Source organism: Rhineura floridana, chromosome 9 (assembly GCF_030035675.1).
Source record: "Rhineura floridana isolate rRhiFlo1 chromosome 9, rRhiFlo1.hap2, whole genome shotgun sequence".
NCBI classification, from domain to species: domain Eukaryota; kingdom Metazoa; phylum Chordata; class Lepidosauria; order Squamata; family Rhineuridae; genus Rhineura; species Rhineura floridana.
The window spans coordinates 84,377,886-84,404,505 of record NC_084488.1 but is presented as its reverse complement, the minus strand read 5'-3'; the positions used below and the strand labels follow the sequence as shown (position 1 = coordinate 84,404,505).

Genomic DNA, 26,620 nt, shown 5'->3' with positions numbered 1-26,620 from the left:
AGAACTCGTGGACATTCAAAGAAGCTGAATGTTGGAAGATTCAGGAGAGACAAAAGGAAGTACTTCTTTACTCAGCGCATAGTTAAACTATGGAATTTGCTCCCACAAGATGCAGTAATGGCCACCAGCTTGGACGGCTTTAAAAGAAGATTAGACAAATTCATGGAGGACAGGGCTATCAATGGCTACTAGCCATGATGGCTGTGCTCTGCCACCCTAGTCAGAGGCAGCATGCTTCTGAAAACCAGTTGCCGGAAGCCTCAGGAGGGGAGAGTGTTCTTGCACTCGGGTCCTGCTTGCGGGCTTCCCCCAGGCACCTGGTTGGCCACTGTGAGAACAGGATGCTGGACTAGATGGGCCACTGGCCTGATCCAGCAGGCTCTTCTTATGTTCTTATGTTCTTAAAAGGTTCAGAAAAGATCAACTAAAATTATCAAGGGGATGGAGAAACTCCCGTATGAGGAAAGATTGCAATCTTTGGGGCTTTTTAGGTTAGAGAAAGGTGAGTAAGAGCAGAACATAGGAAGCTGCCTTATACCAAGTCAGACCACTGGTCCATCTAGCTCAGTACTGTTTACGCTAATTGGCAGTGGCTGTCCAGGGTTTCAGGCAGGAATCTCTCTCAACCTTACCTGGAGATGCTGGGGATTGAGTGTAGGACCTTCTACATGGAAAGCAGATGATGTACTATTGAGCTATGACTTTTCCCCGAAAGGAGATGCTATAGAGATGTATAAAATTATGCATGGTGTGGAGAAAGTAGAAAGAAGTTTCTTCTCCCCCCTCCCAATAATACTAAAATCCAGAGCTATCTAATGAAGCTGAACGTTGGAAGATTCAGGACAGACAAAAGAAAAGAATTCTTCACACACTGCATAGTTAAACGATGGCATTTGCTCCCACAAGAGGAAGTTATGGCCACCAACTTGGGTAGTTTTAAAAGAGGATTACACAAATTCATGGAGGATAAGGGTATGTTATACCTTACCTATTGGAGGCAGTATGTTTCTGAATATCAATTGCTGGGAATCACAAGTGGGGACAGCACTGTTACATTCAGTCCTACTTGGTAGGCCACTGTGAGAACAGGATGCTGGATTATATGAGCCTTTAGCTATTACCATCCACTTAGAATGATAATAGTTGTACTAGGAGCCCTTCAAGGTCCCTTTCAACTCCCTATTACAGGTCAAGCATTTTAAAGTATCTTTCCCTTTAGCCAATTAAGTGAGATAATGGACAGGATAGAGATTAATGTTGCGCTAGTATGAACACAATGTGGTGTATAGAAGTAGTGCAATATTGTGTCCTGCTGTACACTCCACATTCTAAGCAGCATTGTGGCGATCATTTTTGGTGTCAGGGCGAAGCTCTGCAATAAGCAAACCATTACCCTTGACTATGTGCACTGTGAATTTTTTTGCTAAATAGAACTCCTTTCTGACTGAGATTAGTCAGGCCAGTTCCCTGCTGAACTTCAGGTACTTGATAGAGGCTTTCCTATTTCATCAGCCATTTTGAGGTAGTTTTCCGCTTTTATTATACATTTTAATTGTAATTATTCTTTGTATTTTAAAAACATTTTATGTATACCATTTACAAATTTAGGATATTAAGCAGTAGATAAATACCTCAAATAAATAAATGAGTCACCAGAACACTTTGTGGACTAAATTTCTAGATGTGACAGTGTACCTTCCTTCAAGGTTCTCTGTGGTTTCATTTTTCATACCTTGTCATGGAATTTGTTCCTCTCCAAGCTCTATAGCCCCTTCCTCAAGTTTCTTTCCTTTCCCGACTGGGCACTATTATGATGGAGATCAGGATTACAAAGGGAATTGAGGAGATAAATATTTCCTGCTTATATAAAGTATGTGCAGTTCAGAATGTACTAATGGGGCAAACTCCTTTGAAGGTGCACTTCAGCTGTTGGAAACACACCTTAAAAGCAAATTGCTGTAACTACTACTTTGATTTGCTCCTTTGAATTAAATACAGTCTGTCTGAAAATGCTTGGATATGGTAAATGCCAGCTATGGCTAGCTAACTTTGTTCTGTTTTTGTAATGGGGTTTGGCAGTAGCAAAATGTAATATGATTATTTTTAGGATGTTGTTAAGCACATGGTAGATGCTGTATACTATGTTTCCATGGGTACATATTGGTAAATGTGTAGGTGAAGTGCATATTGCATTATTCTTCTCTTTGAATCCTGGGATCACTCGTTTCAAATGTTGAAATAAATGGTCTTAGAAAACTAGATACTTAATAAACTTACGTCTTCCCTCCTTGTCCCTATCTTCAGTAATAAGAATCTGCAGACCCAACCAAATACTTCTGGGGGGTGGGAGGAAGCCAATTGTGCTTATCTATGTTCTGACTTCCCTATTATGTGCTTTGTATTTTGACTCCATCTTGAATACTATCCTAACTTCAGATCCCCCCCTTTCTCCTTACAGATTTTGGAAGAAGAAAGATACAGAGTATACATGGTGGAATTACTTTTGCAACCCCCTGGAAGAAATGTGATTTATTTCTTAAAATGAAGTGAAAGAATCAACATGAAAGAGACTGGATATAATACAAGTCAAGAACTCCTTTTTTAAAAGAAACAGCTGCCATAGTATTTAAATAGTCTCTTCCAAAGAGTGATTTGCACTAATATTAAAGTAGAAGGAAAAGTTAAATGCTATAAAATCATCAATAAGTAATTGTATGGCTTTTAATTGTATAAGTTGTTTTATTTTGTCTCCAAGATTTTAAAAAATGTTTTCATAAAAAAAAACGGCAGAAGCTATATTGACGTAATGCAGTCTGAAGAGTTGGAAGTGGTAATTGGGACATTTAACACAGTGTCATAACTTTAACAATTTTCAGAACTGCTCAGAATTGCTCTGCTCAGAATCTTTCAATCTTATTTTATAAACACATTGTTTCATAAATAATGGCATGGGTAAAGTTCTTGAGGAAACCTGGAGGAAACCTTGGAAAAGTATATCAGCCTGGAAGTATAATGTCTTTGGCTCCTACCAAGGGCTTGTTAAATGAACCAGGACAAAACAGTTGCTTTCTTAACAGTGCTGTGCAGGTAAGAAAGAAAGGTTCTAAAGAAACCTCATATTTAATGCAAAAAGTTATAATTTTACAATGTATGTGTTGAAGCTCTGTTCTTTTTTCGTTTAAGTATGCTAAGTATTCAGGAAAGTGGGGGGCAGAGAGATAGACAGCCCTGCCTACCAATATATAAATACACAAAAATTCACCTCAATGTAGATCTAACATCAGTAAAACTTAAAATTATGAGTCCTGCTTGATCAAACCAAAGGCCTGTCTAGTCCTGCATCATATTTTACACCGTGGTCAACCAGATATTTCTGGAAGCCCACAAGCTTCATAATTCCTATTAAAAGCTAGCTATTAATAATACAAAGAATACATGAGGAAATAGATACAAAACTCGTACAAGACTGTGAAATCTTACTGATTTCACTGACCCTGCTTCTTCTCCACTCTTTTTTCTGTTCATTATGTATCTCCCAAGAATACAGTTACAAAAATCAGGAGCAACAGCCTCCATTTGCTTTACCACTCTTAGATAGATTGGCCCAGAAGGAGGGGGCACAAGTGAATTGACATTGGTGAATGGCATGGAGGTGGGCCCACTGAGGGGCTCTGACACAAGAGCCTTCCTCTCTACCTTTTGGAGCCAACAGCAAATGCAAGTCTATTATAAGTCATTTATAGAATGTTGAAGCCAGCTATTTCTATGAAACACTTATATGTTAATTCAGCTTTTCCAACCTTTGGTTCCCAGATATATTTGCTAAGCATTGTAATTCAAGCCAACAGTTTCCAAGTAATATGAAATGCTTATTTATTTAACCTAGGGCTAGTTTGTTTAACAAAATGTGTACTGCATGATAGTAACAAAATCCTAAGCAGTTTTCAAAAATGTTAAAATTATAAATTAAAAACAGTTAAAAGACAGTTAAAATCAAACGTAAGCTAAAAATGATTAAAACATGTCAGCACCTACATGTCTGTGTAGGCTTGCCTAAACAAAAATGTTTTAAGCAGGCACTGAAAACAGTATTTAGGGCTTTATATACCAATAAATACTTTGAACTTGGCCCAGAAACAAATCAGCAACCAATGCAGAATTTCCGAGCAGAGGTTCTATGTGTTGGCAGGGTCTCCCTTCTGTCAGCACAGAGTGCTACAGCATCATTGCTAACTGTGGTTTCTAGATCAAGCATAAGGGACGTTTACCCGAGCAAGTGGTGGTTTTGCTACAGGTTGCTTACACAGGATGGCCACAATGGCATTCCATTTTTGAGCTGATGTATTCTCTAAAAAGGACTGTAGTTTTCCCTTGTATATGTCAGTGTGCATAAGTTTCTTCACTGCTGTGTCTTTATGGTTATGCAGACAAAATTGCTACTTATTTGTGTGAACTGGCCCTTATTCTATTTATACTGAATTGATAGGATTTCATAATATTTTTGTCTTTTGTGTTCCTTGGAAAATACATGTTAAGCTACAACTGAATTTTATCTTAGTTGAGCTACATTAAATTTAGTTTTAGTACATACATTATAAATGTGTGTCTTTTAATTGTTTTTGGTACTAATAGTTCATGGTCCTTTGCTGTCCATCTGCTGATGGAAGGAATTTGTCAGTATAATGGTGGAGGGAAGTGATTCTCAGTTATACTCCCTTTAACCTGTACTATCCCTGAATCTAATCCAGAGGAAATTGCCTACCCCTTTTTCTTGCTAATTCCTTCCATGAGCAGATGGACAGCATTAGATACCACCTAGTGTTTTAAAATTACATGTTAACCTTTAATATGAAAGGCTACCATGTTGGAAGTTACAATTACAACATCCTGTGATCCAGATCATTCTTCCAGACAAATACAAATTTGATATTGTGTGTTAGGTGGTTGTTCAGAAGTGGTGGTTATCCTTGGCAGTGTGGTGCTATTTAATCAAAGTAGGTCTTGATTAGATGAATCATAATTGGAAAACTTCTTTCCAGTCAATGGATCAAAATTCACCATGGGTGGTATCAAGGTTTTCCTATTTAGGAAGAAACTATTTCCTCTGAAAAACCTTTAATTGGTTTCTTTTACTAACCTATTAAGGGCCACATACAATTACAAAAGATTCAAGAACATAAACATCCTTAGACCTTCTGACATTCTCTCCAGACGTAAATTGAGAACATCTTAGAATGCATATATAATTAAAGTTCCACTTAATTTAACTTCTATCATTGGCATATACGGAGCAGACATTAAATAGGCCCAAGCTGGCATTGTGTTTTCTTCATATTCCTGCTGTAAATGACTTTGCACTTTGATATTGTATCCTTTTTTTCTAGTATTGGTTTAAAAAGGGTAATCAGGATACAAGGATTTTGGATTGGTGCATAGAGACATGTGTCGACAAAGTTTCATGTTAATGTTTTCAGCAGTTACAATTGCTGTATTGGAGATAAGCCACCATTTAAATTTAACCATGCCTTGTCATCTTAGCCATTGAAACAGCTGTACGTGTAATGCTCTTGCAGATATACAACTTGTGGCTATTAGGAGGAAAAAGTAGCCACACTATTTCAGTGAAAATTCTAATACTTTAAATGTTTGGTCTGCAAGAAGGTGTAAATAGCATCTAATTTTCCCTTCTTACCATAGCTGTTTGAATTTGCATATGCATGACTTAATTTTTATTCAATGACTCTAATGGTACCATTAAAAGCACCTTATCTTTAAACCAGGGTGGGGACCCTGTGATCCTCCAGATGTTATTGGACTACAGCTCCATGACCACTAGCCATGCTGGTTAGGCTGATGCGAGTTAGTCCCAACAACTCCTATCAACCCTAGCCAGCATTGCTAGTGGTCGTGGATGATGCGAGGAGTTGTTTGATAACATCTGGAAGACTACAGGTACCCATCCTACTCGAACCCAACTACAAGATAATTCTTCTAGTACCTCTTGTTGTCATGGTGTATCAATACTATGAAATGAAAGACCAGTTTATTGTAGGCCTTCAGCTGTTAAAGTGGACAAATCTTGGGAAGAAAGTGAAGCTTTTATTTTCTGCTTTCTCATCTTAGGTTTTATGGCAACTTGACATATTTCGACGGAGTTTAAGAGGTCTAACAGGACATGTTTGTCAGGGTGATGCCTGCATATTCTGTGCTTTAAAGGTAAGATTAGAATTGCATTATCCATTTCATGTAGACTGAAATTTTAAAACATTTATTCAGGTGAAACTTTATTCAAAACTTCAGATAGTAAAGTAGCATTTGTTGATAGTTATAATTGCTGCCACTTAAATATTTTGTATATAATTCTGTTCTGGAGGGAGAGGCACCTGGAAGCTTCTCAGATCCATCCCATGCCCAGCCAAATAAGCAATGTGACAATTTCCTCTTCTTCCAGGCATTTTAGCATGTGTTTTTAATTTTTTTTAAAAAAATGTGTTTTTAAATTTGTATATTTGTTTTTAATGTTTTTAATTGTTGTAAACCGCCCAGAGAGTTTCAGCTATGGGGCAGTATACAAATGTAATAAATAATAATAATAATAATAATAATAATAATAATAACCTTCTGCAAATGCTCCTTTATTGTCTATGCATTATAGGTCAGGATCCAGCCCCTAGAAGTTCCTGGCACCCTGTTCACTTCACAGGACCCACCTTTGCTGCCTTCACACAGCCTCCAAAGTCTGTGTTATATGGCCCCCTTTTCCTGGGCAGTTGCCTCCTCACGCAGCTCACCTTTTGCTGTGCCCCTAGACAAGAGTCCCTCCTTGGCCTTCCAGCCTGCTTTTAAATGAGCTGATCTTTGAGTGGACCCAGCTGTACTTCTCAAAGGGCTGGGCCAATGGATCCTGCCACAACTCTGTTGCCTCTGCTCAGCTTCAGTGGCTTCTTAGTGGCTTACACCTGTTGACAGGGAGAAGGCAGAGGCAAGTCTGTATCTGCCTGCCGGGGAGGCTGACAGATTGTAATTGGAGCAATGGAATATGGAGGGGACAGAGGAGCTTCTCTGAACCACTGGTAGCACATAGCATATTGAAGGAAGGCACAACCAGCTGGAATTCTGAACAGGAATGCTCCTGTCAGGGTATGTTGCAACATTGTGTTGCCGGTCCCACTTGTGACGACTACATGGAATGTAGGCCCAGTTAGTATGCCAGTTGCTGGGCAGCAACTGTGGAGTAAGGCTGTTGCTTTCATGCTCTGCTTCTGGGTTTTCAGGAGGCGTCTGATTAGACATTGTGAGAAGTAGGATGCTCGATTAGATGGAAAGCTTCTGATTCAGTGGGCTCCTATGTTCTGTTACAAGTGCAGCAGTAGCAAAGACAACTGCCACCCTGGGGCAATCTTTCATTGCAAGTCCCATTTATTTTCATGAAGGTATAGGTGTGCAGAAAAGAGGACATATAGCCCGATAAGGAGGGCAAGTCATTAGGTATTATTTTTTCTAATATAAGAAGAAAACATAATATTAGGTATTCGATTGTGTTCAACATATCAAACTTCACTGTATTTTCTTTTAGATGAAGAAACCACTGTTCTGAAATACTTGGGTATGCTAGACTGTTTGAAGAATGAATATACAGAAGTATTAATTAATGTTACTGTTTATTTCCAGATGATATTTGCACAGTTCCAGCATAGTCGAGAAAAGGCACTCCCATCAAACAATATGAGGCATGCCTTGGCTGAAAGCTTTAAAGATGAACAGCGATTTCAACTTGGTTTTATGGATGATGCAGCAGAATGCTTTGTAAGCTTGATATTGAGCTTTTCTTTGAAGTTTGTCTTTGATATTTTGTGGCCAGTGTAATGGTTAGGCTGGATATTGGAGAGCCATGCTCACAACTCTCATTGAAGCATCTTAACCTAAGTCACTGGGGTAGTTGGGCAAGGATAAATCAATAAGAATCTATGTCTTTTGGACTCCATACACTTTTTTTAAAAAAAAGAATGAGAATGCACATAATATTATATGTGTATCAATTATTGTTTGAGTCATTGGTTACAGCCCATTACCTGGATGTAAGTGAAATGGTAAATATTTATAACAGGTAGTGAAGGGATAATGTGATATATATTGGGGGGTGTTTTCAGGGTGACCTTGCACTTTGTTCCACCATCATGTGGCATGGAGAGTTAGGACATCAGAGAGGGTATTGGACTTTCAGCATGAGCATCTGGCATGGCATGATCGAAGTCCACATGGTGGAAAGGTGGGATATAAATCTCTTAAGTAAATGACAACATTCTTTTGTTTAGGAAAACATCCTTGAGAGAATCCACTATCATATAGTGCCAAGCTGTGAAACAGATATGTGTACTTCTAAATCCTGCATTACTCACCAGAAGTTTGCTATGACATTATATGAACAGGTAGGATTTTTGTTGTTGAATTTAGTATTTTAAGGTTTTTAAAGCTATAAAAAGTAAAGCTTTTTTTTTATTTATAGTGTGTATGTCGCAGTTGTGGGGCATCTTCAGATCCTTTGCCTTTCACAGAATTTGTTCGTTATATTTCAACAACAGCTCTGTGGTAAGAGACCTTGTTTTCTCCCTTATTTTCCCCCAGTCCTCTTTCATTTTTCTTCCCAGATTCTCATACCATGAGAATTGGGAATTCTAAGGAATGATAAAGGGTAAAGTTGAAATGGGTGTGTTGATGAACTGAAGAATACTAAAAATGAAAATTATCATTAACTGCTGGGGTTATATGCATATTGTACAGATTTTCATAACATCTGTTACATGAGGATCAAATACCTATTGTACCTAGCCTTTCTAGGACACTCTAGCTATATGGTGTATTGACCTCAATAGCCATTCATAATATTATTCTATTTTACTGTGTTATACCAAATGTTAAATCACTTGTTTTTTAATTTGATTGGAAGATCCTAAATACATCTAATATAACAAAACAGTGAAACATTAGTCATTAAACTATAAGATCTGGGACAGTTAAGAATTCAAAGAAATTTGAGGAAGCAGTGGAATTAGGTCATGTTTGAAAATATCATTCAAGACAGAGAAAATTAAAATGCCTTAAATGTACTCTTGCTCACACCTTCTTTCTGATTTTTGCTTTTGTTCTAATAAACCATGATTTTAAACTAACTACAATTCCCAGTTTGGACACAACAACAAACTAAGTTTATGCTAGGTAGTGGATGCTTCCAATTTCCTTCTCCTGGCACATGCTGGAGGAAGAGAAGAGAAGGGAAGGGGAGTGCTTGAGTACAAGGCTTGAGCAGGCAAGTTCATGTGGCCCTGAACTATGGCTTAGTGTCATATGTCTGAACTAGGCCATTGATCAACTCTGGTCTTTTACCCTCAGGAATAGGACATCAGCTTGGACTGATGAGAATTTATTCCCACTGGAATGATAGGAAGCAAGATTGAAATTGACTGTGTTCCAAGGGATGGGCTACTTTAAATATATGGCTGTTTCCTGCCTCTGATGAGAGAACAAAATTTTACTCTTCTCCTGCTTGAGTTTTTTCTTCTAAATTCACAAAAAAACTAGGGGCCTTTTATTTGCCTTTCTCTCACCTTGCTGATTTAAGCAGGATTGGAGAAGTGAATGCTCTGGGCAGTTTTACCACATGGTGAACAGACAGCAAAGGAAGCTTCTCTCTTGGGACCAAGTCATCAAATTCAGTCCTGTCTCTTGTCATAGCAGTTAAAGTAACTTCTCATCAATCCAGGCAGTTGTCATGCTTCCAGGTAGAATGGAGATAAAAAGCTATCAAAATCTTTTTAACCAGGGTAATCTTGTGAAATAAAAGATTATGCTATTAGTCTTTGAGTCTTAGACATCCTCACATTTACAAGTATTTAGATCATATGCCATAAGCAGCCTCTTCTAGAAATGAAATGGCTGGTTTATAGTGAGGTATATCCAAATACTGATGGAAGAACATCGTAATCTAAACTATTAATCAGTGTGTCTGTAAACTGCAATGTATTTGAGATGCCTTACTCTGGTGTATAATATCAGAACTTACTGTTCAAAAATTACTTATTGCCAAAATCCTTCAAAGGAAGTCAGGATTCAAAATAATAATGGTACATACAACAGCATACTTGGAAACTGTTATAAATTGTTTTGACTAAAAATAGATTTGTAGACTGCTAACGATTGTGTACTTCTGGTAGCCTGTTATAACTGGCACTCCGTGTGTTTTTGGGAATTGAGCATCTGATTATCTCCACACCCAAAATAAAATCAAATTAACATGGCAAAGATTTCCTTATTCCTTGTGATAGACCTTTTTTCTGATTCTACATTCTCGCTTTATATTTAAGATTTTAGAGTTCTAAAAGAGCTAAATTTGTAGATGAATTCCTAATATTGCTGTTGCTTTTCTTTACAAGTTGCAGTTGTAAAATACATGGGCAAAATAGCTGAAATTCCTGTTTACTGCTGTAATAGTATATGCTAAGTTAAAAAGTTACTTGCTCCTCTTTACAGCAACGAAGTTGATAGGATGTTGGAAAGGCATGAGCGGCTCAAGCCTGAAATGTTTGCAGAACTGCTTCAGGCTGCAAATACTACTGATGACTTCAGGAACTGTCCTGTGAGTAAACTGAAATGTTTTTCTGTTTGGGCAAACTTTTTGATAGTGGTGAAGCTGAACACTTCATGATCAGTGCATAATTAAAAAGGGAATATGGTCTGTTTCTTTTTCATTGATTTAGCTTTGGAGATCCATGTACAAGCTGTCCTTGTTAGATTTAGACAGCCTTTCCCAATCTTTGGGTCCCCAGATGTTGCTGGACTACAATTCTTGTCATTCCTGACCATTGGCCATGCTGGCTGGGGCTGATGGGAGTTGTAGTCTAACAACATCTGGGGACCAAAAAGTTAGGAAAGTCTGATATAGACTAAGACTAAAGCTGCCTTGGATTAGTGCACTCTGAAGCCCTCTTTAGGTGTTCACAAACACATGACGATAATCCCGTGAAGGAGAACAAGGCCATGTACATTTTGTACAAGTCGTCCACTTGAACTGGCCCTTCCCAAAAGCTGTCCATGGGTTGAGGCCATGTCTGCAGCAGGTCATTCTGCCACATGCACATAGGTTGTTCAGGGTTCCAGCTTGCAGAGACAGCCTACATGCATCCAGTAGGCCACTCTGCTTCACACATTCTCATCCTGTAGACATTTTTCAGGAATGGCCAGCATGAGCACAGGTTGCACTACTTTTCTGCTTCATGAGATTATTGTCAAGTGTTTGTAAACACTTGAAAAGGGCTTGAGTATAGGAGACAAGTAGGACGTGGACAAGTCCTGGAGGAGATAGCTGCTTCTTGAATGTACAAATGAGGACCACTGATTATGTTCGTTCAGTTCTCAAGTGAAGTATGTCACTTTGGGCATCTATGAGATGGTTACAACTTTTTAATTAGTGTTGCTTCTGAAGTTCTATATCTGGGTAGTGTTCATATTATTTAGAGTAAATACAGCTGTGCATACAGTTAAATGAATTTATATTCATAAAACATATTGCCCTCTATACACTCAAATTTAAAAGTATAGGAATTGTCATTTTAGGGAACTTGGCCTTAAAGTAACTTGTCATTTAGGCCTTTCAGACATATGTTATGTTATAGTAAATGTCTTACAAAGTCAGAGAATAATGTATCATGAATAAATTAAATCTGTTTTAGTTTTACAAAACACAGTGGTACAACTTAATAACTTTTATTTGGGTTACTTAGAATTGCTATTAGTTTAGCTTTTATTTCATATCTGAATTTACAAGATCTGAACAGGGTGGTTTATAACATGCTATTGGAGGTCACTGATTCATAGGGTCGCCATAAGTCATAATCGACTTGAAGGCATTTAACAACAACAACAACAACTAGTAAGTAGCTAAAGTAACATGTTATTACGTAATCTGGAGATGCATATTGCAAAATTTACTGAGAAATTTTAAAAAAACCTCTTAGGGTTTAAACTGACTGGTCTTTATTCCCCCCCCCCTTTTTCTAGAGTAACTGTGGTCAAAAAATAAAAATCCGCCGTGTTCTAATGAATTGTCCTGAAATTGTCACAATTGGCTTAGTCTGGGATTCAGAACATTCTGACCTGACAGAAGATGTCATCCGGAATTTGGCAACGCAGCTTTATCTTCCAGGGGTATTGAACAACAACATTTAATATAATTATTTTGTTGCATGCTCACCATTTTTTTAAAAAAGTCTATGTTTTCTTAAGAGCTTTGTGTGCCTGAGAGGCGCATGCTTCTTTCTTGACAGTGCAGTTCTATACATATCTGCTCAGACAAAAGCCCTGTTGAGTTCAGTGAGACTTACTCCTAGATAAGTGTACATAGGATTGCAACCTGAGAGGTAAAAACCCTCTTATTTTTTAATTTTTAAAAGATATTTTAAATGTCCTCTTTTCAGTGACCACAGAATGGTATGATAGGGCTACAGGGTTTAAGATATTTTTCAAGGGTGCCTTTATAAAACAAGACAAAGTAAATAAAACAGTACTTTAGTTTTTTCCCCCTTGGTTCTTTTTTTACAAGAGTATTTTAAATGAAAACATTTATTTTGAAAATGTCTGTTGCTGGTTAGTAAAGTATCAGGATGATGTGCACTAAAATAAATTTATAAAATGCTATAAAAATAAAGCAATAGAAATGACAATTAAAATGGATCCATAAATTCAGCAGAACAGTTAAAACCATAATCAAGACTAGCTTACGTTACGTTCTGAAATATCCAGGCATATAAAAGGGTGTTCATCAAAATTGATTCCAGGTGAGACTGTCTGGGGAGGGCATTCTGCAGATAACCTTTTTAGCAATGCTGCCTGATTTCCTTGGCCACCATGTGCCTAAATTCAGATGGCTAAGGGGCCACTGGGAAGGTCTTCAGATGAAGATTGCTGAGCTTGGTCAGACTAAACATAACACTGACAACAAGTAAAATACCATAAAATAGTATCTTAATGTTTCATTTAAATAATTTCATCAGGGATCAAACTTATGCAAAAGGTCTGGGAAAATAGTGTGCTTACCCGGCAACAAAAGGATAACACAGCAAGTGCCAGTTGAAACCTTCCTGGGGAGAACATTCCACAATTGGGGCACTGGCTGGTTAGTTGTTTAGTCCAGAACCTCTTGCACTCCAGATGTTGTTGAACCGCAGCTTCCATCAGCCCCAGAAAACATGGTCTATAGCCTAGGATGATGTCAGTTGTAGTTCAGCAACCTCTGGAGGGTCAAAGGTCCCCCACACCTGGTTTAGTCAAGCAGAATAATAGATCTTAAATATTTTTATTTTTCCAGTTAAATGGACAGCATATATTTTAATAATATTTTTAATGTATGTAATGACACATGTATTTGTCAATTTGTATCAATAAAGGTGCCACCTTAGAAGAAGGTGCCTGCTGTTTATAAATGTGTAAGCCAACATTTTTAAAGTTATTTATACCTCTTTTCAAGGCAAAAAAGGCTTAACAAAGTGGCTTATAGCATAGCTACGCTTGAATACAATTTACAAATAACAATAACAATTCAATAAAAATCCAAACAATTCCCCGAGTCTGTTTTAGTACATGAATAAATACTAGAGATGGTTAGGAGATTTTGGCCTGATTCATACCAAAAATGTTCACTGTATTGTGTTTTAGATTGTCTGAAGGAGATTGCTGTACTTTGGCTGAGTCATGCTATAATTGAGAACATAGCTACTCCACAGTTTCTATATATGTAGCAAATTACAATGCTAGGAAAGATGACCAGTGAATATATAGTGACCAATTCTTGACATTAATGATTCTTTGACATCTTAAAATATCCTGTAATTCTGTGGCTTGTTTCTGTTCTGCTAACTGAAGTAATGACCTATGCCAAATTTTTCCGTTTGGTTACAGAGATTTCATGCTTTTTAGTCCCTGCCATTTTCTTTTACTGATGAATCATTTTTACAGCTGTTCTATAGGGTTACAGATGAACATGCCAAAAATAGTGAGCTTTATCTCGTGGGGATGATTTGCTATGCAAGCAAACATTATTGTGCCTTTGCCTTTCATACCAAGAGTTCCAAATGGGTGTTGTTTGACGATGCTAATGTGAAAGAGGTAAGTTTGGCTGTCTTGATATTTGATTATCTTTATACATAAGTGCCTGGATATGTTCCAATACCAAAGAGAGATTTATGTAAAGTTCTGACAGCCTTAGATTAATGTCAAATAAATTACATTAAGTCTTAACAAAACACACGCACTTTCAGACAAGGTGGCACTTAAATGAAAGGGATGCTCACTATTCTGAATTGCACAGGGAATTTGCTACCTTACTAATGTTTAACTGTAAAAAAAGGGGAGCTGACATAAAAAGTAGTTCTTTTCTCTTAACAAGTCTGAATAATCTCTTTGAAATATCAAAGAGTTCATATAAATCTCTAGTTTATATAACTGAATTATTGGTATTATTTAACTGAATTAACTTACTCCCATATCTGATGAAAACATAACTTTTTAGGTTGGAACAAAATGGAAAGATGTGGTGTCCAAGTGCATTCGCTGTCATTATCAGCCATTGCTGCTGTTTTATGCAAATCCAGATGGTACACCAGTATCAACAGAAGATGCACCAAGGCAGATAATTCACTGGTCACATTATAAAGCCTGTGCAGGAAATGGAGAAGAACTTGGTAATAGATTTATTTAGTAATATGAAGAAAGTTTTTGAATGTGCGCATTGGGATGGAGAACCTTTTTTGCCCCCAGGGTCACATTCCCTTCTGGGCAACATTCTGGAAGCCACATGCCTGCGGTGGATGGGGCCAAAGGTGAAAGTGGGTGGAGAAACAAATGTAAACTTTATCTTTGTACAGTAGGCACTTTTCTACACACCCTCACACACTGCTCTCCATTCAGGCAATTACAAGGCATTATCAGGGCTCAAGAACACATTCCGGCCAGGCAAAAACGCCCAAGGAGAGTTTGAAGCAAGGGTGATTAGAGTTGTGGCCTGGGGAAAGTGGGTGTGGCCTGGGGAAAGCCCCAAGGGCTAAATAGAGAGGCCTGGAGAGCCTGAGGTTCCCCATTACTGATGTACATAGTCTGAATGAGCATAATCTATTAGTATTTCCTAAGTTCAGCACTAGAAAGAAGGAAGCAGTCTTTTTCCCTCTCTCTGGGTAATATGAATTGGATTTCTTGTATGCTGAGTTTCCCTGTTCCTCTACTTTTAATGGCAGTTGCAATGCAGTGATACTCACTACATGATGTGGTTGCTATGTGCCTTCAAGTCGATTACGACTTATGGCGACCCTATGAATGAGTGATCTCCAATAGCATCTGTTATAAACCACCCTGTTCAGATCTTGTAAGTTCAGGTCTGTGGCTTCCTTTATGGAATCAAGCCATCTCTTGTTTGGCCTTCCTCTTTTTCTACTCCCTTCTGTTTTTCCTAGCATTATTGTCTTTTCTAGTGAATCATGGCTGCTCATGATGTGTCCAAAGTATGATAACCTCAGTTTCATCATTTTAGCTTCTAGTGATAGTTCTGGTTTAATTTGTTCTAACACCCAATTATTTGTCATTTTTGCAGTCCATGGTATGTGCAAAGCTCTCATCCGACACCATTTCAAATGAGTTGATTTTTCTCTTATGTGCTTTTCTCACTGTCCAACTTTCACATCCATACACAGATATCAGGAACACCATAGTCTGAATGATCCTGACTTTAGTGTTCAGTGATACATCTTTGCATTTGAGGACCTTTTCTAGTTCTCTCATAGGTGCCCTCGCCAGTCCTAGCCTCCTTCTGATTTCTTGACTGTTGTCTCCATTTTGGTTAATGACTTTCGTCAGCATTCGTTTCAAATCATTACTGGTTTCTGCTAGTAGTATGCATATCTTAAATTGATATTTCTCCCTCCAATGTTCACACCTCCTTCATCTTGGTCTAATACCACTTTCGGTATGATACATTCTGCATATAGATTAAACAAATAGGGTGAAAAAATACACTTCTGTCTCACACCCTTTCTGATGGGGAACCAATCGGTTTCTCCATATTCTGTCCTTACAGTAGCTTCTTGTCAAGAACATCAGGACAATCAGATACTGTGGCACCCCCATTTCTTTTAATGCATTCCATAGTTTTTCATGATTTACACAGTCAAAGACTTTGCTGTAATCTATAAAGCACAGGGTGATTTTCTTCTGAAATTCCTTGCTCTGTTCCATTATCCAACATATGTTTGCAATATGATCTCTGGTGCCTCTTCCCTTTCTAAATCCAGCTTGGACATCTGGCATTTCTTGCTCCATATATGACAAGAGTCTTTGTTGTAGAATCTTGAGCATTACTTTACTTGCATGGGATATTAAGGCAATAGTTCGATAATTACTGCATTCCCTTGGATCCACTTTCTTTGGAATTGGGAAATATATTGAATGCTTCCAGTGGGCCATTGTTTTCTTTTCCATATTTGTTGACAATTTTTTGTCAAAATTTGGACAGATTCAGTCTCAGTAGCTTGTAGCAACTCTATTGGTATGCCATGTGTTCCTGGTGATTTGTTTCCTCCAAGTATTTTAAGAGCAGCTTTCACCTCACATTCTAAAACTTCTTGTTTTTCATCATACGGTTCCTCTGTGAATGAATCTGTCATCCTTGCATCTCTTTTATATAGTTCTTCAGTGTATTGCTTCCGTCTTCCTTTTATTTTATCTTGGTCAGTCAGTGTGTTCCCCTGTTGATTATTCAACATCCCTACCCTTGGTTTAAATTTCCCTTTCATTTCTATAATCTTTGGCTCTTATTCTACCTTTTTTGTTTATATACAATAGCTATTGTAATAGTTCTCTTTGTCCCTATGTACTTGTTGCTGTATTATTGCATTTAGGGTTCAGACCATGTTTTGTCTCATTTTGCTTCCCTTCTGTCTTTAATAATTTTAAGAGTTTCATAAGTCATCCACTGAGGTCTTTCTCTCTTTTTAATTAGTTATTGTCCTTTTGCATTCTTCCCTGATAATGTCTCCAACTTCAATATGTTTAAAGCCTCAAAATTTGTTCCTTATTTTATCTTGATATTCTTCTGGGTTGTTATTAAATTGTATTTTGGCATTATTATTGCTTTGTTCTTCTCTAGCTTTACTCTGATTTTCTATATTACCAATTCACGATCTATACCACTGTCTGCTCCTGGTCTTGTTTTCGCAGAAAGTATGGAACTTCTCCATCTTCTGCTACCAATTGTATAATCAATTTGATTCCTATATATTGACCGTTTGATGATGTCTATGTGTACAGTCGTCTTTTTGTTTGCTCAAAAAATGTGTTTGCAAGAAACAAATTACTGGTTTCACAGAATTCAATAAGTCTTTCTCCTGCTTCATTTCTATCTCCTAAGCCCCATTTCCCCACAATTCCTAGTTCTCTGTTCCCTACTTTTGCATTCCAGCCCCCCATGATTATCAGCACATCTTGTTTTGGTGTGTGATCACTTTCTTCCTGTACTTCTGCATAAAATCTCTCTAATTCCTCTTCTGTGTTTGCCTTTGTTCATAGGTTTTCGTTTAATGTCATTGATACCACTCGCTCAGTCATTGTGTTACGTTCCTAATTGCTTTTGCTACATCACTTCTCACAATTAAATCAACCCCGTTTCTTCTTAATTTCTAATTTCCTGCATAAAATATTTTGTAGTTGCCTGAGTGAAAGTGTTCCATTCCCGTCCATTTTAATTCACTCACGCCAAGTATTGTAATGTTGATGTGTTCCATTTCTTGCTTGACAATTTCTAACTTTCCCTGGTTCATGCTTCTCACTTTATGCAGTGAGTTTTATTTCACGATACAAAAACATGGGAAATGTCATGGGAATTGGTATCTTTGTGGTGTAAGTAACTAGAGCAGCTCTTAATGTATTAGGTAGAGTGAGATAGGGAAGCTGAGGGGAAGGAGTGCAGAGGAGATGGAAAGCTGCATCTGAGTGCTATTAGTGTTTCAGCTGGGATAGTATAATGGAACTACCTCAGATGAATGGGCTTAAACTAGTTCCTTTTGGAAGAAGGTGACCTAGGAAGGAGGCCTTTTGTGAGATGTTTAAAGTACCAAGTGTTTCAATTTTCAAGTGTAGGCAGTTGCATTAGAGGGTTTTTTTGTTTTCTGTATTTACCTTTGGTTGTAATACTGTTGTAAGACTATTACATTTATGTTGACACTTTAAGAACATAAGAAGAGCCTGCTGGATCAGGCCAGTGGCCCATCTAGTCCAGCATCCTGTTCTCACAGTGGCCAACCAGGTGCCTGGGGGAAGCCCGCAAGCAGGACCCGAGTGCAAGAACACTCTCCCCTCCTGAGGCTTCCGGCAACTGGTTTTCAGAAGCATGCTGCCTCTGACTAGGGTGGCAGAGCACAGCCATCATGGCTAGTAGCCATTGATAGCCCTGTCCTCCATGAATTTGTCTAATCTTCTTTTAAAGCCGTCCAAGCTGGTGGCCATTACTGCATCTTGTGGGAGCAAATTCCATAGTTTAACTATGCGCTGAGTAAAGAAGTACTTCCTTTTGTCTGTCCTGAATCTTCCAACATTCAGCTTCTTTGAATGTCCACGAGTTCTAGTATTATGAGAGAGGGAGAAGAACTTTTCTCTATCCACTTTCTCAATGCCATGCATAATTTTATACACTTCTATCATGTCTCCTCTGACCCGCCTTTTCTCTAAACTAAAAAGCCCCAAATGCTGCAACCTTTCCTCGTAAGGGAGTCGCTCCATCCCCTTGATCATTCTGGTTGCCCTCTTCTGAACCTTTTCCAACTCTATAATATCCTTTTTGAGATGAGGCGACCAGAACTGTACACAGTATTCCAAATGCGGCCGCATCATAGATTTATACAACAGCATTATGATATCGGCTGTTTTATTTCCAATACCTTTCCTAATTATCGCTAGCATGGAATTTGCCTTTTTCACAGCTGCCGCACACTGGGTCGACATTTTCATCGTGCTGTCCACTACAACCCCGAGGTCTCTCTCCTGGTCGGTCACCGCCAGTTCAGACCCCATGAGCGTATATGTGAACTTCAGATTTTTTGCTCCAATATGCATAATTTTACACTTGTTTATATTGAATTGCATTTGCCATTTTTCCGCCCATTCACTCAGTTTGGAGAGATCTTTTTGGAGCTCTTCACAATCCCTTTTTGTTTTAACAACCCTGAACAATTTAGTGTCGTCAGCAAACTTGGCCACTTCACTGCTCACTCCTAATTCTAGGTCATTAATGAACAAGTTGAAAAGTACAGGTCCCAATACCGATCCTTGAGGGACTCCACTTTCTACAGCCCTCCATTGGGAGAACTGTCCATTTATTCCTACTCTCTGCTTTCTGCTTCTTAACCAATCCCTTATCCACAGGAGGACCTCTCCTCTTATTCCATGACTGCTAAGCTTCCTCAGAAGTCTTTGGTGAGGCACCTTGTCAAACGCTTTTTGAAAGTCTAAGTACACTATGTCCACTGGATCACCTCTATCTATATGCTTGTTGACACTCTCAAAGAATTCTAATAGGTTACTGAGACAGGACTTTCCCTTGCAGAAGCCATGCTGGCTCTGCTTCAGTAAGGCTTGTTCTTCTATGTGCTTAGTTAATCTAGCTTTAATAATACTTTCTACCAGTTTTCCAGGGACAGAAGTTAAGCTAACTGGCCTGTAATTTCCGGGATCCCCTCTGGATCCCTTTTTGAAGATTGGCGTTACATTTGCCACTTTCCAGTCCTCAGGCACGGAGGAGGACCCGAGGGACAAGTTACATATTTTAGTTAGCAGATCAGCAATTTCACATTTGAGTTCTTTGAGAACTCTCGGGTGGATGCCATCTGGGCCCGGTGATTTGTCAGTTTTTATATTGTCCATTAAGCCTAGAAATTCCTCTCTCGTTACCACTATTTGTCTCAGTTCCTCAGAATCCCTTCCTGCAAATGTTAGTTCAGGTTCAGGGATCTGCCCTATATCTTCCACTGTGAAGACAGATGCAAAGAATTCATTTAGCTTCTCTGCAATCTCCTTATCGTTCTTTAGTACACCTTTGACTCCCTTATCATCCAAGGGTCCAATCGTCTCCCTAGATGGTCTCCTGCTTTGAATGTATTTATAGAATTTTTTGTTGTTGGTTTTTATGTTCTTAGCAATGTGCTCCTCAAATTCTTTTTTAGCATCTCTTATTGTCTTCTTGCATTTCTTTTGCCAGAGTTTGTGTTCTTTTTTATTTTCTTCATTTGGACAAGACTTCCATTTTCTGAAGGAAGACTTTTTGCCTCTAAGAGCTTCCTTGACTTTGCTCGTTAACCATGCTGGCATCTTCTTGGCCCTGGCGGTACCTTTTCTGATCTGCGGTATGCACTCCAGTTGAGCTTCTAATATAGTGTTTTTAAACAACTTCCAAGCATTTTCGAGTGATGTGACCCTCTGGACTTTGTTTTTCAGCTTTCTTTTTACCAATCCCCTCATTTTTGTGAAGTTTCCTCTTTTGAAGTTAAATGTATTACAGTGACTTCAGGTCTTAACTTCCTGTGACATTGTTTAAATATGTGATTGAACGTGCTTTATCTGCTTGTATCAAAGGTATGCTTTGTATAAAATGTATTACAGTGACTTCAGGTCTTAACTACCTGTGACATTGTTTAAATATGTGATTGAACGTGCTTGATCTGCTTGCTTTAATTTGAAAAGAAAACAGCTACAGGGTGTGATCCAGGATGTACCCACAAAAGAAAAAAGGGCACCATGCTTGTCTTCTGCTGAAAATTGTTCCCTGTTAGCTGGGTAGTAGTTGGGTTTTTCTTCTTCTTCTTCTTCTTTTTGTGACTAAAAGTGCCACCAGAATGGAGTACTTTTGGGGGCAAATAGGTATCAGGTAGAAAGCAATTTTCAGCAGGAAATCAGTGCAGTGCCTCACTGGGGAAAAACAGGCAGGTTTAACTACACTCATTTAAACACATGACTAATGTCACATAGTTTGGCCTTAATTCTACAGCTAGAAATAAATAAGCTTTTCACCTCAATATGTTAATACTGTTTAACATTCCTTTTTCCTAGGATTTGAAAAGTCTGCTTTTTCTAAATCAGACCGTGTAAAAGAAAATGGGTTTGGAGAATCTGTTACACAGAAGAGCACTAAAAAAATTCAGCCAGATGACTCAATCTTTAGTCGAAACCATATTCAGTCTGGTGGTGTCAGAGGGTCAGGTATATATCTTAAAACTGTCTTGATTAATTTTAAAGCAGTGTTAACTTACAATGCTGATCATGCACAGTTTTTGTTGGTTCTGCAAATAATTACATATGTAATAGTTTTTAGTGGATAGCACACATTTGAACTGTTACATTGTTGAAGATCTAGACTGACTAGTCTAGTCTGACCATCTTTGGATGGCAAGAATTCAGTTGTAATAGATACAGTGTCTGAAAGCAGTCCACAATGTTGGCTGGTGTTGGCCCACCAAAAATATGTGGACACCAAGATGCTGTCCCTCCCCCAAGGGGTAGATTCTTGTTTCTGACCATGTACTGCACCTAAGGGGTAAGAACGCTGGGATTTGAAGCATAGCAACAAAATAAACTCTTCAGTGAGGAGGGACATTACTTTGCTGCATGTCTGGGTAGTCTGTTGAAGAGCCAATTCCTGCAGGACTTGTCATCACCAATTACAGTGATAGCAGCAAGATTCTCTTGCTAAGGAACAATCAGGAGCACACTAAGGCTCCTGATTGTTCCATTGCAGCCAGGGCAGGTGCGTGTGGTTTGGGGAAAACAACCTCACAGACCAAATTTAGGGTTCCTGTTGGGCTTAACTTGGCCTGCAGGCAAAATGTTCCCCACTGTTGGCACAGAGCAACATCTTGATGATACAAAAGGTGGTATTTCACCAGAACACAATCCTTGCTTAACCTATCCCTCACACTCCCTGCCTACATCTGGGGTATAATTAGCTATGCTGGCAGTTTGGGCTTTCCCATAGAATGTTTGTGCCTTAAATATGGGAGGCATGTAGAACTGTTTACACTCCTAGAACATGTCTGCTCTGCTGGTGGGATGTTGAAATCTCATGTTGGTCTGGTGGCTCTAGGAAGGATGGTCCTGGCAGGGGTTTGGACTAGGTGACCTTATGGTTGTTTCCATGACTGAAATCTATAATGCATATTCATATCTATTTTAGCAGGTAAATTGGGGCATAACGAGCATAGAGAAAAGGCAAAGGACCTTTCCAGAGAGTGTGCTCAGAAGGTAGCTGAAATGAAAAGTTTCTCATCCTCTCTAAGAAAAGATGCTGACAGAGGATCAAAGAGAGAATCTGGAAAACAAAGAGGTAGCACTTATTTTGAAAAGAGAAAACTTCCTATGACTAATCTCAACCTACCTTAATTTAAGGATCCCGTCTTAAAAGCGCTCTTTATTCTTGCTTTGAAATTATTAACTAGAATAATAAATTGACTGAAAAGTTTAAAATGAGTTTTTTTAACACTACAGAAAACTTAAAAGGTGTTGTTGTTTTTTTAAAGATATTTCTGGAGAAATCCGCACCAATTTTAAGCCAGGATCGCCACCTTCTGGAAATGGATTTAGGCAGCATTCTAATGAACTTACGTGTGGTAGTCAGGGGAAAGGAACTTACCGACATGAAAAGGTACATAACCAAATCAGATCCACTGCACAGGTGTTGGGTTCAAACAGAGCTAATGGCATTTCTGATGGAGAGAAGATGAGCCGCATAAAGACTGACAGTATAACTGGTTACGATACAGACAGTAGCCAAGACTCCAAAGACAAAGGAAGCATCAGTAGCAGCAAAAGTCGAAGCAGAGGTTGGAAACCAATACGAGAGACACTAAATGTAGACAGCATCTTTTGTGAGTCTGAGAAGAAAGAGCATTGTTCAAAGCCCAAATTAAATGTAAGCAATAAACCTAAACATGAAAAAGAACAGAGTTCAAACAACTGGCCAAAAGAAAATCGAAGTCAAAAAGGCTTGATGACTATCTATGAAGATGAAGCAAAACAAACAGGGAGCCGGAGTTCCTTAGATTCAGAAGGGAAAGGAAATGCAGAAAAAAGCATAGGATTTACAGAGAGAAAAACGCATACTGACAGTTGGCAGATACAAAGGACTGAGTCTGGTTATGAAAGCAGTGATCATGTAAGCAACGCATCTGCTAATCTGGATTCGCCTGTTATTGAAGGAACCAGCCCAGTGGATACTATTGCTATTAAGGAATCTGTTTCCTGCAGGTAATAACAAAAATTAATAGGTGTTTTGTGAAAATATGTCTATATTGGGGGTGTGCATCCAGTTTAGATAAAGCCTGAATCCAGAACCACAGCCAGCTGCTTTGGAGTGATTTATGCTTTGTCTGAGGTGACGTAGAGTTTCCCTGAAGCAGCTTGAAGCTTTGGGCTGCTACTAAAGCCTTGGGTCTGCATTGGAGAGTTGAAGGATGTTGATGGAACTGATTGTTTACATAGAAGCTTAATAAGCTACTATCCTAATATTGTACCTGCATTCATTGAAATGAGAACTTATCTGCTCTTACTGTATTGTATTTGTAATAATTCAGATTTGTTGTTAACTGGACTGCTGACAAATGCTTAAAGATGCTCAAGCAACATCAGGTGTATTTTTCTATTAAAACTGAGACAGAATATGGGGATTGTGTGTATGCTGAATGGAAGTCTATGACCTTGTAAATCTCTCTGCTCACCTTTTCAAATTTCACTTCCGCTTGGTCAGGCACATACTGGTGCTTCTGCATTGACTGTTCATATTTTCTTGAAAGGTGAACAAACTGCATGACAAAACTGTCAACAAACACCATCTCTTGCAAGATTGGGTGGTATGGGTGGGAGAGAGAGAAATTGGGATTAAAAGGTGTTTCTAGGTATGTTATTTCAGGCAATGGATTTTGAAGCTTACAATGTTGTAAAATATATGTGTGCTCAGTAAATGTTTCAATGAAGTATTGTGTGACACTTTAGGCCTAGTGAAATCTATTCTATTCCTTGGTAGAATTTAAATGTTTTTATTTTTACTACATCTTGTTTCACAGTGACCAAAATCTGGCAGTCAGATATCCTGGGTGTGTCTTGCAGTCTGCCTCCCAGCAGAACAAAAACTCTTTGGATGGTAAGAATTCAGTTGTGATAGATATAAATGTATTCACCTCTAGCTATGTTAACACTAAAAAATCTTGTTTCCCTCACTTCTCTCAACATGTTGTGAACAGAAAATGTGACATGCTTTGTTCCCCCCTAATTTCTGTTATAAAGTATGTATCTCTGTCCATCTTAAGTCATTTGTATTCTGAACTGTTTTCTGAAAAGACAGCTAACTACTCGGACAGAAAAGCAGCTATTTGGGCCAGTCTGAGAAATCTTTTTAAGCGTTCCTGAAGTATAGCAATTCTCCAAACAAGTTCTAAAATTAACAAAAGCCAAAATTCATTCTTTTACTTTTAAACTATTAATTCTCCATTGATAATGGTGAAACCTCTATTATGCAGGCCTAATATCTGCCATATTTAGTTTGACTAGAACCTAGAGCCAAAATTCCTACTGGACTGTCTCTGGTTTTAACCATGCATGGATCTTCATGTCAGCAGGAGAGAAAAATAACACATCTATTTTTAAATTAGCTGGAATTCTGAAGGCACAAGCCTCTTGATGTCAGTGAGCAGCTTTGATTGAACACTTGCCATGGTGATACTGTATAGGAGACTTGTCTTGTAAGCATCTGCTGCCACCATATGGTTGGTACATGTAACTTCATGGTACTAAACAGCAATCTCATAACTCAGCTCTGAAACCTCAATATATTTTGCGTGGACAACTCAGCTATTTACAGTTGTAGCCAATATGTCATTAGCACATTATTGAAAACTTAAATATATTTACATAAAAAATCTGTGCAGAAAATGTTCTCAAACCATTATCTTGAAGGTTGACTTAACTGTACTTGGCACTTTAATCGCTTTAATTTTCTGTCAAAGTAGTCTGCAACATGTCTCTTTTTGATCTCTTGCTGGTGAATGCATCAGACCTTAAGATAAGGCCGTTAGTATGGCCCCTATCTTCTATTGCCAGTTTTATATATTGTAAAATCATCAGTGTATTGCAGATTTATTTATAAAAATATTTATGTCCCACACCTTTAAACCAAGGTTTAATCTTTTCTGAGGGCATCTTACATTCAGTATCGTAAAAACAATAGTGTTCATGAAATAAATTAAAAAGCAGACAATCAGCAAGACAATTACAAACAGTGAGTAATTCTATAAGTATATATTCGAATCACACTGTGTTAACCGGCTGCCTGAATGTGTCCATTGAGCTGATATCCAAGGGCAGATGTTCAGTTGCAGACATTTGAATTTTAACACAGTGGTTGCCAAACTTTAACAAGTGGGCTACATCAACTACAAGCTCCTGCTTTTATATCTCCAGCTGAAATCTGAGAGACTGCGGTACTTGTCAGGCATTAAGGTATTGTGTTAACTTGGGGGGTGGGCATAGAGATGAGCATGCTGGTCTCCCCCATTCCTGTTGCTGGTCTGGTCACCCTTCAACTCCCAGAGGATGATCTTGTGAAATAGGGTGCCTTGTATATTTGTGAAGGTCTCTGTACATTTTCGAACCGTAGATTCAAAGTTCTAAAATGTCTAAAGGGAGCGTTAAGGTATTAAATTTGGCTTATTTCCCTAGTGCTTAAAGAATCCTAGGCATACCTCACACTTGACCCACATTTACAGTAGGGCCCCACTCATATGGCAGGTCAGGTTTGAGACCCCCGCTGGAAAGCGAAAACCGCCGGAAAGTGGATCAGCTATAGCGTGGGAGTCTGGAACCTCACCCGCTGATCGCACCAGAGGAGGAGAAAATCAGATCTTCCCCTCCTCAGGCGCGATCAGCTCGAGCAGGAGTCTGATCGCGCCAGAAGATGAGAAGATCGGCTGTAGTGAGCTCCAGCTGATCTTCCCCTCCTCCGGTGCGATCAGCTGGAGTGTGGAGAGCTCCAGCTGATTGCCCCACTGGCGCCGTATTAACGGAACACCGAAAAGCAGGGCGCTGAGAAGTGGGGCCCTACTGTACCATGGAAACTTAATAGTTATTTAAAAAAAAAAGTTTGCAAGATTTTTTTGTTTGTTACTGGTATTGCTGATAACACTTCTCTTGCGCTACAAAAAAAAAGAACCTTGCATTATAATGTGCTTAAGGGGGATGGAGGGAAGATGGCCGCCTAATAAGTCCTACTCGTCGAGCCTCCCAGCCAAATTGTAAGAGAAAAGCTCATTTTTACATTTATTGCCCCCCTTTTTTTTAGCTAGTCATCAGTTTGTAGGCTCTGGATGCCAAAGCTTAGAAGAGCTCTTTAGACTCTCGAGCACACTGCCAGACAGATAAAAGGTAATCTCACAAAATTCAAACAATTCGTTAACTGCAGTGGAATATCTAAATTGGCTCGTTTATTTGCATTTTTTCCTCATCAACTTTTTTCTTTACTTTTGCTGGCTCTGTTCCAAGTTATCTCCCA

General features: G+C 38.6%; 1 protein-coding gene across 3 annotated transcripts in view; it reads left to right on the top strand.

The window, feature by feature from the left end:
* The window catches only part of USP53 (ubiquitin specific peptidase 53), a 55,210-nt gene that overhangs the window by 16,246 nt on the left and 12,344 nt on the right, over positions 1-26,620 (top strand). For all 3 annotated transcript variants that reach the window (XM_061585231.1, XM_061585229.1, XM_061585230.1), the window contains exons 2-14: positions 2,459-3,087; positions 6,124-6,216; positions 7,672-7,806; positions 8,316-8,429; positions 8,507-8,589; positions 10,528-10,633; positions 12,055-12,201; positions 14,008-14,157; positions 14,561-14,732; positions 21,136-21,285; positions 22,256-22,405; positions 22,599-23,325; positions 24,141-24,217. In XM_061585231.1, coding sequence (XP_061441215.1) covers positions 2,944-3,087; positions 6,124-6,216; positions 7,672-7,806; positions 8,316-8,429; positions 8,507-8,589; positions 10,528-10,633; positions 12,055-12,201; positions 14,008-14,157; positions 14,561-14,732; positions 21,136-21,285; positions 22,256-22,405; positions 22,599-23,325; positions 24,141-24,217 — 2,248 coding nt within the window. In that variant the 5' untranslated portion in view covers positions 2,459-2,943. The remainder of the gene's footprint in view (positions 1-2,458; positions 3,088-6,123; positions 6,217-7,671; positions 7,807-8,315; positions 8,430-8,506; positions 8,590-10,527; positions 10,634-12,054; positions 12,202-14,007; positions 14,158-14,560; positions 14,733-21,135; positions 21,286-22,255; positions 22,406-22,598; positions 23,326-24,140; positions 24,218-26,620) is intronic.